The sequence below is a fragment of the Taudactylus pleione genome, unplaced genomic scaffold (assembly GCF_031769625.1).
Source record: "Taudactylus pleione unplaced genomic scaffold, aTauple2 ptg000473l, whole genome shotgun sequence".
Taxonomy (NCBI): domain Eukaryota; kingdom Metazoa; phylum Chordata; class Amphibia; order Anura; family Myobatrachidae; genus Taudactylus; species Taudactylus pleione.
This window is the reverse complement of record NW_028284875.1, coordinates 8,612,455-8,625,361: the sequence shown is the minus strand read 5'-3', so window position 1 is coordinate 8,625,361 and position 12,907 is coordinate 8,612,455. Positions and strand designations below refer to the sequence as shown.

The following is a 12,907-nucleotide window of genomic DNA, read 5'->3' as shown; positions in this document are numbered from 1 at the left end:
CTTCCCGCAGGTGGAGCTGTAACACCCATGTTGCTACACTCTCGCCTCCCATCAGCTTCGCTGGGTGCCAGGCAGGAAGGGAAATCATGTTAGAGGGGACCACACCCACCCATTATGCGCATGTGATCAAAGAGTTTCAGGTTGCGCTGCTTCCTCTTCCGCTCTACCTTATGTTCTCTGTGGTAGTGACCCTTTGGTCCTCCCAAAAACATAACAATAACGTATATATATGTATATAACTATCGAGAATTGCTGTCATTATATGCCCCCTCCTCTCCAAATAGCCAGCCATGACTATGTGAAACTATATTGCCTGGCGCAACCTGTACGGTGACTGCTGTAACGTGTGTGTAATCAGCCCGTTCAGCCATCGGCTCATGGATGCATGTGTGTGACTTAAATCCCACACTCCGGGCAGGAACTCCGTCTCCCGCACACATGTGACTGACCGAGGCTGCTGCTGGGCCCGTTGACGCCGCCATGTTTAGTGCGCAGCTCCCTATGCGGAATGCGCGCCAATCACTGCGCCAGCAGCAGCACTCCCCGCTCGCCACCCTGCCAGCAAGCGGCCTGTGCCTGGCATTGTCTCCGCCGGACACGGTGTTGGCTGCGCTGCACAATACCCACAGTGTGTGCAGCTGCCTTAGTTCCCCTCCCTTCCCTCCATAGTGGTGGCAGCATCGGCACTTCCTCCCCTCACCCCTCCTCCTCCTCCATCCTCTCCACCTCTCCCCTCCTCCTGTTCGTCACCGCCGCCTCCTCCTCCAAACAACACGGCGCTTCTACATCACCCGACAACATGGAGGCCGTCAAAACGTTTAACAGCGAGGTTTGTAGCCGCAGATCCCCCTCTTCCTCTCTCTATCTCTCCGTACATGCACAGATCTAACCGGTGCCCGCCGTGGGCAGCTGACACCGGGGCCCGGAGGTGACCGCCTCCTCCCTCTCCGCCTGTGCACACTATATTATCCGTGCACCGGCTGCATTATCGGCGCTATAGGCGGCTGCTTGCGTTATATGCGGGGAGATCCGCTGCATCACACAGCGCTGCATGGTCTAGCGGCCTCTGCAGCGCAGCCAGGCCCATTGTGATGACCCCCAGCGTTTTACATGCAGTCTGCAAGGAAATAGAGCAGTAATCTTTCCTTCAGTCTGGTAAAAGACAAGTGTAGGGAAATATACTGTATATTCTATTGTTAGAAGTGAATTAGAAATGTGAGCATAGCCAAACCCACAGATCACCCTTTTTCTAGAAAACATTGAACTTTAAGGGGTCAATTAAATTAAGTGTGAGTTGGCAATAAGCCACACATACGGTAGGTACCTTAGTGGTCTTTGTTCGCAGCCAGGTACTAAAATCAGTGGGTGAGTTTGAGGCGATATGTGGATGAGTTGAAGAGCCAAATGGCAATTCGGGTCGCTCGCCTCTAATTGAATTGACCCCTTAATATTTAAATTGATATCACGGAACATGTACTTTAATGTATAACTTTTTTTCTATTTTCAAAACATATCCCTAGTAATTCTATCTTATTGCATCACTAGCCATATCTGTGTATCATATTTTTGCCAACAAGCTCAACCCTAAGGTTCAGCTTTGGATATAAAGTATTGGAAGCATGTTACTTTAACTGGTAGAGTGAGCAAGTTCTTTCAGTTCTACATTTTCTGTGGGCTGGATCACATCAAGTCAAGAAAGAAAGCATCCTTCAACAGTCTATGTTGCAGCGGTTCTTGATGCTTATCATCATGGATCAAAATTATGTTCAGCATCCTACCTTTTCATTGTTTAGCTTTTCATTACTTTGTATCTACAAATGTTTTGTGTCTAAAATATATTTGTTATATTATTTTGTACATCTCCACAATATCTATTTTGTAAGCAATTTATTCATCACACAACTAAAATGACTTCTGTAGCTGCAGTTTGAAAGTATTCCTATTGAGGATTGTAGTCAGAGGACCAGTTAACTATGGGGTGAATTCAGTTCTTGACATTGATGGTATGTGCTGTTCCAGAACGCACCCCAAAGGTGTCCACTTGTCCACACTACCGTAATTGCCCAATTACACTTCTGGGCATTGCAGTAATACCTGGCAGAACTTTCTGCAGAATTTAACAAAGAGCCAACATATTAGGCAGCCTTGTACATTGAGGGGATCACAATACAAACAAATTACATACAATGAAATAAAGTTAAATTGCCTAGTTAGCGTCTGGCTGTCATTATGGGTCTGTTTCAGAGGATTATGTGAAACGGCTGCGTCTATCGGTGGTCGGCCGTCTACTACTTTATGCAAATGCTGCTACAAAGTTCTTCCCTTGTATAAATCCGTGCATCCGAATGTGCAAGGACGTAGACACAAACTGTCAGTGTCCGTAGGAGGCAAAATGCCAATTGGTGCGTGTTTAGACGCACCATCAATACTTGTACCAGCCCTGTGGCAGGTGTAGTTTCTCCATCTGAGTACGGTTTATGTCAGGTGTTGTGCGCCTGTGTATGCAAACACATTCACCCACATGCCTGGCACATGCCCATAAGACCTCAGTGTTTGCACTACAGGGAAATTAATTTAGCCTCGATAATTTTTCTGGGGCAAAAAAAAAAATTTGGACTTTGCCCCATATTTTATTTTATTTTTTTAACTGGGCAATTCAATTAGAGCCCGTTTTTTTTGCACCAGCAAAATTCTAGGCGAATACACACAGAATCCATGATGAGATCATGCACCTATGTCTATTGGCTGGCAACTTTCCGAATACAGACTATCGGGGATTTTTTTTCGGAGCTGGCTGAGGTCCCAAAAAAAAATCCCTGACAAGTGCTGCAGAAGGCCGTGCTTCGGGGCTAACTGGATATTCCTGGGGGATCAATCAGCGCACGGTAATTTTCCACTGCTATTTTTATTTTTTCCCCTAAGACACCTCCCATTAACCGGCCAGGAATGTTTATTACTTTTCCAAAACATTTCTGATACCATTTGTCTCGATCGCAACAGTGCCTCTGTGAGCATACTTTGTGTAATGCATGTGTCGTAGGAGTTATTAGGGATTTACGCGCTGTAGAAAAAAATTGCTCAATTGCGTGCAGCTTTAGGCGCTATATTTCTATACTGTATTAAGGATAACCATCGTCTATTGATCGTTGCCACCATATAATGCTTCTTTATGATGGCTTATCCAATTTGCTGCTAATGTCACCCCTGCTCAGTGTGAATCTCATTGTTTACTTATAAGAGTTCCTTTTGCGCATGCTCAAAATTCAGTTTGTCCCCTGTGCACCATCGATATTTAGATCATTGGGGAAATGTTGCAATGTCTAAAACACTGTTATTATTCAATGGCATTCTTCTGATGGCCATTCCTATGCAAAACTCTACAGTATAAGCACTAGTGTTGCTTTAGTGCTCTTTACTGCCCTCCTGGTGTAAAACTGAGTTTACATGTTTGTCTATCCTCTATTGCTATTGGGTAGTACACCAGCATTACTTCTCATTGCAGTTTTAAAACAGTCATATGTATGTTATACCAAGGGGGTGAGAAAATTGTATTAATTTAGAGTTTTAGACCCTCTGCCGTTGCGGGATTTAACACGCCTGTGCTGAGCATGTTTTGGCAGTTTTTACCCTGGTTATGTACATACACATGGTCAGATGAACGATTTTACCAACGATTGAACGATTTTAGACTGTATTAAAATGAATGGAAGCGTCCAAATCTGACTGCAAACACATCTGATGTTAGGTATCGTTATCTGACAAGCGGGAACGCGCATCGTTCATCGTTGCATGCTCACATGTCATATTTTCATTCAGATATGAACGATTGAATGATTTTAAAATCGTTATCTTTCAGATCTGACAGATAATCTGACCGTGTGTATGTACCATTACATTACAACAGAAATATCAGTAATTGCTTTATGCAGTAGCGTCGCAATACAAATTATATATTGTTTTATTTTTAATTTTCAGAAAAACGTCTGCTCTTTCTAACCGGGTAATTAAAAATTGGCAAAAATATTTTTTTTTTTTTTTTTTTTTCATTGAAGTAACAAAAAGGCAAATGTATATTTTTATTGTATTTTTTTCCCTTTTTTTTGTTTTATAAGAACAACCAGGATTAAATAATGCTTCAGCATTATTTAATCGTGCCAAAAGCATAACAGGCCTGATTTTGCACTTAAAAACGAATGCAATTTTTTTTTTTTTTTTGCTAGTTCACAACATCTTGCATTAAATGCAACCAATTATGTTGTAGCTATCATTTTTTCTATTGCATTCTATAAAATGATACACACAATCTGGTTGCTATTGGCAACACCATCACTTGTTTGTTTTAGAAGCTTTAGTAAATATACCACATATATTAATATCTGGTGACCACCAGACAGTAACTACTTAAAGGGTGTTCTCCTATCTTTGAAGTGTAGGCGCATCTGAATTATTGAAGCCAGGATAGGCAAGATCTTTCCTTATATCAGGATCTCTTAATGTTTTCTGCAGTGGTTGATTTCCATTGTTATACTCTGTAGGGCAGATGTATGAAGCTCTGGAAAGTGATAAAGTGCAGAGTGATAAATGACCAGCCACTCTGTCATATCACAGACTATGTTTGAAAAATGACCGTTGGGAGCTGATTGGTTGGTCGTTTATCACACTTCACCTTATCACTTCCCAGAGCTTCATACATCTGCCCCATTGTGTCTGTTACACTGCTGATGATCGTAAACAGTTTGCCTTAATGTATAAGATCCTTTTTTACATCAGATAATGGATCGAGCCCCTGTTCTTTCAGAAATTGATTGTTCAACATAATATCACATCTCTGATAATTTTTTGGCCTTAGGTGCAACGTTTAATGTAAAATGTTCCACTAATATTTGCAAATAGTTGGTCTCGCCAAGCACCTCTGTTGTATATCTCCTAGTCACCTTGAAAGATTATTTATCCTACATATTGAAATTCACGTTTAGTCTGGCATAACACGAGTAATGGTGCATACACATGGTCAGATAAAAAGGACTATTTAAACGATAACGAAATAATTTGATCGTTTAAATCGTCCTTTTTCTTAACCCCCTCTAACGACCAAACGATGGCCGATGCGCGGGCACGTATGGTCGATATCGACCATTGCCCGTGCATGCAGGCCAACCTGGTGACATCGACCAGGTTAGCCTGCGGTTGGTGCATGTTGGTCGATGTCCGATAATGAACATCCAGCACATGGAGGATGATCAGACAACGATATCTAAAACTATTTTCCAAAAGATGTTTAACTTGAAGTCAGGTGTTTGTACATTTCAGCAAGTTCACTGACACTTATTACATGCCTGTCAATGCTCTATCCCTCTATTACACCCACCTACACTAGCTTGGTAGGGGTACCACAATACATGCTGCACTCTGATCGAATCATGTTGATTACAACCCGCTACCAGTGTTTGTGATTATGAGGAGCAGCGGCTGCTTACAAGGCGTTGGGATACCCATCATATCACATGAACACTGGAAGCTTTTACTAATGATATTCCTCACAAAACTTGCATTTTGAGTGTGTTTATCCTGTAAATACCCCTGAGCAGCAGGGGCAAGAATAGCCTTTTCTATCCTGTTAAATGTTAATACTTTTGGCCCATAATGATGATGCTGCTTCACTATATCCAATTTTTGGTGAGCATTCTAATATAGAATTTTAGAACAAATGCTGTATGGTTGCATATTGAAATTATTTTTATTTTTTGTGCGTCTTGTAGTAAAAAAAAAAAAAAAAGAAATGAGCAAGTTTCACTTTTTAATCATTCTTAACTTCTATGTAATTAGTAAAAACCCTGAACATTATATCTAAATGTGTTAGGTGAGTACAAGGTTATATAAGGAAGCCAACTATGTACTTTTTAAATAAGGTTTAGTGTAATTATATATAACCCAGAATTAAGGCTGTTGATTCATATTTATTACTTTAACAAAAATAAATAAGGTCCTTATGATATGTATACCTACTAGTATTAGATTCCTTTTAGATAGATTTTAATAGTCGTAGAGTGCACTCCCCTTCAGTTTATCCACCTGGGTTATGCTTGATAATGTCACAGTTGCCACAACACACAACCAAAAAACTACCCTTGACAGATGGTATAAAGTAAAGGTTGCAAGTACTGCATTAGTTGAGCAGGTCACTCACTGGCATAAGGGAAAATACCAGTGACAACACAGACATGATTGCATTTGACATGTGTTAGTAACCAGCACTTGTAAGGGATTTGTTTACTGCTTTATCATTTATTTACAGTTTTGTTTTCAAAACTTGTAAAAGGGGATTGTCAAAATATAACACTAAATGGATTAAAAATGTAATTTTTTTTTTTGTTACAACGGTTTTGATTATATTTAATCTTGCACATGGTAGAATATTTAAACTAGAAGTTACATTAGAACAAGAGGTAGATTTAATTTATGACCGCATATTTGCATTTGAGCAATAAACAAAATAATAGATTATTTTTAATTTTATACACAGACCAGTTTCATGTTGTTTGGTACAGTCCACCTATACCTGTGAGTGATTCAACATGCCCACAAAAATCCGTGGTTGGAAAGCAGCAGCTGTCATGCTGCTCCCAAACACCAGATCGCAATATATCAGTGATCTCTATGAATAGGAAGGGGTCAGAACAACAGCTTATTGATCACTGAGGAGTGGGAACACTATTTCCTTTTAAGCTTATACTTAGCATTTGTAATTTATATTCATTTGGGCAGGAACCCTACATCTCAGATGAGTTTTAGCTAGCATGTAAAATTATAATGTGCTTTTTATGGGATGTAGTTATGAGACCGGCGACCGCGATGGCACTGGTCTCAATACCGACAAGGAAATCCCGACAAGGGATGTAAGAGAGGCGTCGAAATACCGAGGCCTATCTTAATACCAATGCCAAAGGACGCCAGCCTGAACGAGGTAAGTCCAGGTTGCCCCTAGGGGGGAGAGTTAGGGTTAGCACCACTAAGGGTTAGGGTTATAGGGGGGAGAGTGGTAGGGATTGGGTACTTACCTGCCCTTTTGGGATCTTCGCCCTTTGGGCTGCCGGTGTCGGGATATGGAGTTTTCATACACCTTCCGCTTTTTGTGTTTTCTTCACTTTACGCGTGCTAGTTTATGAATAATAAAGCATATTGCATACTAAGGGCGCTATTCAATTAGCCCCGATAACTTAACAGGTGAAAAAGGGAGGTAGCCTCGGGCTTTATCGCCAGAGGCTATTCAGTTAGGCTCCCTTTTTTTTTTTAACCCGATAACTATGTTAATGCCTGTTAAATTGATGTGTTAACACACAGAATCCGTGAAAAGTTCACGGATTTATGTGTCAACAGGGTTGCAGGACCCATTAACCATTTGGTTATAAGTGATTTTTTTTCACTGCCTGTGCAGTGGTGAAAAGAAAATCCCAGATAAGTGCTGCTAGCAGCCTCTCTTCAGGGAATTGAATAGTCCGCGGTAAATTACTGCGGCTAATTGAATTCCCCCCCAAATCTTAAAGGAGACTTTTCACCCCAAATTCTTGTTGTGAGATTATCTTAATTTATCTTTTAAATTGACATAAATGCAATAAAGCTCTACATTATAATTTACTAAAAATATATTTGTACCTCTCATAGTATTTTCTAGTCAAGTATTCTGAAATAGCAAGGTGCATTCCAAATGCAAATATTCTGATTACCTCTCATATATTGTATTGTAATTTTTTTAGTACCAAAACAATTTTGTCAGTTTACACAGCTGACACTATTATGCTGGGTACACACTGGTCAATGTATCGGCCGTTCAACTGAACGGCCGATTTATCGTGTGTGTTTCAGCCAGTGTGTACAGTCTGTCTGTGAACTATGTAATCTACAGACATATCTTGTCGGCTGTGCAGCACAGCCGATGCTCAATATATTTGCAGATATATTGGTGCATCGTGATGTGTGTCTGCCCATACACTTGCTGCAGAGGCTGACGGTGACTGATAGCTCAACTGAGTGGGCACATATAAATGTCTGCCCAGTTGTGACATCGGGCAGATGAATGGTGTGTATGCACTTACCAATCGTCAAATAGGATGGCGGATTGGCTGGAGGGCAAGTCAGTCATCTTAGTGTGTACCCAGCTTTAGACATTGACATATTATAGATCTTTATTGGTAAACTTACGCTCCACATTTGGTGCTTCCCTAACCGCCCGGCTAATTGAATTAAAGATCAGAAGACGGACAGTTACTTCTCAGTTCACTGAAAACACTACCATGTCTGCTGGCTGTACTTGAGGAAAATTTAGAAAACACAATATGGTGTTCCAGTTGTAAACTAAATAATCAGCCATGTGTTTGTTTGAAGCAAAACACACAGTTGCTGGTCCCTCCTCTTGAATTAAGTCAAAGTTTAATAATGCTAAGCGGCACTTTTAATGTTAGACAGAAAGGTAGTACATGTCCTTTATAGCTGCACTGCCACCTAGTAAAATATTTTTTCTAAAGTTCCCTTGGGGTGGGGGGGGGGGAAAGGAACAACCAATCTCAAACCGCATAATTTGTTTCTCTACTTCCATATGGCTACATGTAATATTCCTGGGGCTCTGGCTACTGAGAGGGACACCTATATGATTATAGAATACATTATTAAAAGTAATAGTTCTGTTATTAATGCAATTTTAATGCATTGATTAGTTACCTATTAGTATACCTCTGAATGGAGATATTACAAGTAGGGAGATGCGCTTAAAATTTTTGTACATGGATAAATGTCTATGTAGCTTTTAAATATTGACTTTGAAACCCCTTTTGGTATAACAGCTGTAATATTTTAGTCTTCATCAAATAGATAAGTAACTGAAACTGAGGATTACTTTATAGTGTCCCAAATAGATGATAGTCCTTTTGTCAGCAAATCAGTGCATATTCCTCGTATAATTGATAGTTCTCAACGTGTCAGGGAAAAAAGAAAACAGTGTAATACAACAGATGTAATTCCACCCTGGTTTAAAAGTATGATGCGGTGTCTAAATAGATCCCAACCAACTATAAGCAGATAGTAGGGAAAGAGACAGGTGGTGGACAAATCTGTTTCTATGGCTTAGTGCAAATTGTGCACCTAAACACACTGTTAATAAGGTGCTCCAAATGGATTCAATTTGTAAACATTTTGTATGGGCACAGTTTCTATTGATATCAAAAATATAAAATCAAGACTTACCAATAAGACTGTGTGACTTACAGACACTTAAATTGCTATTTAAAGTTCTGGACAGGTTTTCCTTTTGTTTGTATCTTATAACTATAAATGCTGGATTCATGCACTATGGGCCTGATTCAGAGATGTATAGAGAAGGGTCTTTTTTTCTTTGGGACACCTGGGCACAACCTATATATACAAAAACTGCCTATCAACCCCGTAGTCCTGTCACCAAGCGCAAGTGGGAGGTAATTGGTGGGCAGGACTAGTGGGTCCCAATGCAAAGGTTATCCAGATGGGTGCTTTTAAACTGGTGTACCACTTCTCACTGTGCTGGTTTGTTTTGACTGACACATCTCGACCAATCCAGGGTCATTTCAAAGTATACCAGTGAGTGTGCTTATCCTAGCTTATATACAAGTGATAAGGTTCACTTCCTTTTACCCACAGGAAGTGAAATCATTTTAACACAATGGAGGGTAAAAGAAAGTAATTACAATCATCTAGGGGGCTGGTGCGAAATATGAGGGTGTAGGAATACATATGGTTAGTGTAGGAAGAAGTAGTATCAGTTTAGTTTGAGTTAGCGTCGCTTCCAAACCGGAAGTGGGATGTGATGTCATATCCGGTTTCTTTCAGTGGAAAAAATGAGGCAGGGGAGTAGATGTGTAGGTTATATTGGTCCCCAGCTTAACTGAGCTGATTTAGAGATGGACGCTGCAGCGATGTTCCTTCAAGTTGAGCGATTTTTCAATTTATTTTTTAAAAGTCCTGGAAACCTTTACTGCGCATGTGTAAACACAAGTGAGCGATGGCGTCCACAATTGCGTACTGCATCGCTAAAACTTGTCCTTTGAGAGTAGAGACTGAGAGGTGACCTAAAGTAAATTCAAAAAGGAGCCGTTTCATTGGCATGTTATAATAGTGTCACGGGTATATCTGGAAACGCTGCTGTATTCCCAATCGTAAATCCACAGCTTCAGATGCCATGTTTAGTTGGATTTGAGGAGAGTAGCTAGAGTGAACCCTAGGCTACAGCAAATGTCGATGGTGCGACTGATTTGTCATTGCTTGAGGGCTTACAATTTCCATCGCAAATGCACAGAGCCTGAAAGTTGGCATCTCAGTGCTTGTACACTCCAACGTATGGTGAAGCACAAAGGGAAGGCTAAGATGAGCATTTGATATTCCCGCAACCGCTGTTGAGAGAGCGGCTGCTTTCATGTCTTCATTACTAACCATCTCTCAATTAGGCTCTATGCACGGTATGGTCTATTGTGGGTACATTCTCCATCTATACCAACAAGCCAGCCAGATAAAATATACCATGGACGCAAACCTTTACTTATTTTCAAACAGTGTTGCTATGCTCTGGAAACCAGTGGATCAAACAAACTGATTATGTGGATTTTTTTGTTTTAGTTTTACAAACTTAGTGTCTTGCAAAAGTATTCACCCCCTTTGCATTTTTCATGTTTTGTTGCCTCACAACCTGGAATTAAAATGGATTGTTTGAAGGTGTGCATCATTTTATTCACAGAACATGCCTACAACTGTGAAGTTGTGTTTTTTTTTATATTGTGAATCAAACAACATTTAGGACAACATAACAGAAAACTTCCACCCCCTAAAGTCAGTACTTTGTCGAGCCACCTTTTGCGGCAATTACAGCTGCAAGTCGCTTTGGCTAAGCCACATCTTGCCCCTGGGATTTTTGCCCATTCCTCAAGGCAAAACTGCTCCAGCTCCTTCATGTTGGATGGTTTCCGCTTGTGAACAGCAATCTTCAAGTTTGATCACAGGTTCTCAATTGGATTGTGATCTGGGCTTTGACTAGGCCATTCCAACACATTTAAACGTTTCCCCTTAAACCACTAGAGTGTTGCTTTAGCAGTATGCTTCGGGTCATTGTCCTGCTGGAAGGTGAACCTACGTCCCAGTCTCAAATCGCAGGCAGACTGAAACAAGTTTTGCTCAAGAATATCCCTGTATTTAGCACTATCCATCTTTCCCTCGACTCGAATGAGTTTCCCAATCCCTGCTGCTGAAAAACATCCCCACAGCATGATTCTATCACCACTATGTTTCACTATGGGGATGTTGTTCTTGGGGTGATGGGATGTGTTGGGTTTGCGCCAGACATAGCGTTTTCCTTGGTGGCCGAAAAGTTAAATTTTAGTCTCATCTGACCAGAGCACCTTCCTCCATACATTTGGGGAGTCGTCCACATGCCTTTTGGCAAACTCAAATTGTGTCTTTCTGGCCATTCTTCCATAAAGCCCAGCTCTATGGAGTGTATGGCCTATTGTGGTCACATGCACAGATACACCAGTCTCTGCTGTGGAACTCTGCAGCTCCTTCAGGGTTACCTTTGGTCTCTGTGCTGCCTCTCTGATTAATGCCCTCCTTGCCCGGTCTATGAGTTTTGGTGGGCGGCCCTCTCTTGGCAGATTTGTTGTGGTACCATGTTCTTTCCATTTGATGATGATTAGATTTGATGGTGCTCCGGGGGATCATCAAATATTTGGATAGTTTTTAATAACCCAACCCAGAATTGTACTTCTCAACAACTTTGTCCCTGACTTGTTTGGAGAGCTCCTTGGTATTTATGGTGTGATGCCTCTTGCTTAGTGGTGTTGCAGCCTCTGGGGCCTTTCAGAAAAGGTGTGTTTATACTGACAGATCATGTGACACTTAGATTTCACACAGGTGGACTTCATTTCACTAATTATGTGATTTCTGAAGGTAATTGGTTGCGCTAGAATTTTTGAGGGGCTTCATAGCAAAGGGGGTGATTATATATGCACATGCCAATTTTCAGAATTTTATTTATAAAGATTTTTTTTTTTATACATATTTTTCTCATTTCACTTCATCAAATTAAACTATTTTGTGCAAATCCATAACGTAACATTCAGATTAAAAGAAATAAATAAATTACAGGTTGTAATGTAACAAAAAAAGGTAAAAAGCCAAGGGGGTGAATACTTTTGCAAGGCACTGTAAGTAAAGTATTTGTCTGTAACCTGTTTGTCTTATTCATTGTCTAGTAGTGTTTATATAGCTGTTTATATGGTGTTTATAATTATATTAGCCCAGGTTGCTGGAATATTAAGAGTGACATTTGGAAGGGAACATTTTATCTCGGGTAGAAGCTGTCAGGTTATGTAACTGTTTGTGTCCCCTCAATGCTTACGGTACAGCAGTTTTTTCCCCCCACCACCAAACAAAATGAGTCCAGACTGTCCCCTAGTGTACTAGCTTGTGCCGTACCAACATTAGCATGTGTTTCAAAGCACATTAATCTATCAACTTGTGACCACACCTTCACCCCCTCCAAGCTAGTATATCAGCCTATGCATCCACAACATTAGTGCACCAGTCTGTAACCATCACTGCTTTCTCCACTACCATATCTGTGGTGCAAGAGGAATGTGACCACATTGTTTAAAAAACTCACTCAATGACCGTTTTATTAGGTACACCTTTCTAGTACTGGGTAGGACCACCCTCTGCCCCAAGAACTGCCTGAATTCTTTGTTGAATGGATTCTGCCATGAAACATTTCTTAGATATGTGGTTCATGATGACATTGATACCTGTTGACTGTGGAGGCCATTGGAACATACTGAACTTATTGTCATGTTTTAGATTCACATGTAACAATGCTGATAATTCTGAATGCGCTGGT

General features: G+C 40.7%; 1 protein-coding gene across 4 annotated transcripts in view; it reads left to right on the top strand.

Moving 5' to 3' along the window:
* The first annotated feature begins 376 nt into the window (after positions 1–376).
* Positions 377–12,907, top strand: part of SCAF8 (SR-related CTD associated factor 8) — a 261,275-nt gene continuing 248,744 nt past the window's right edge. For 2 of the 4 annotated variants that reach the window (XR_015869931.1, XM_088448968.1), the window contains exon 1: positions 378–829. Coding sequence is in view for 2 of the 4 variants with exons in the window: in XM_088448968.1 (XP_088305094.1) it covers positions 509–829 (321 nt within the window). In the remaining 2 variants the exon portion in view is untranslated. Of the gene's footprint in view, positions 830–12,907 lie in introns of all 4 variants that reach the window. The other 2 variants (XM_088448969.1, XR_015869932.1) reach the window with 2 other exon arrangements.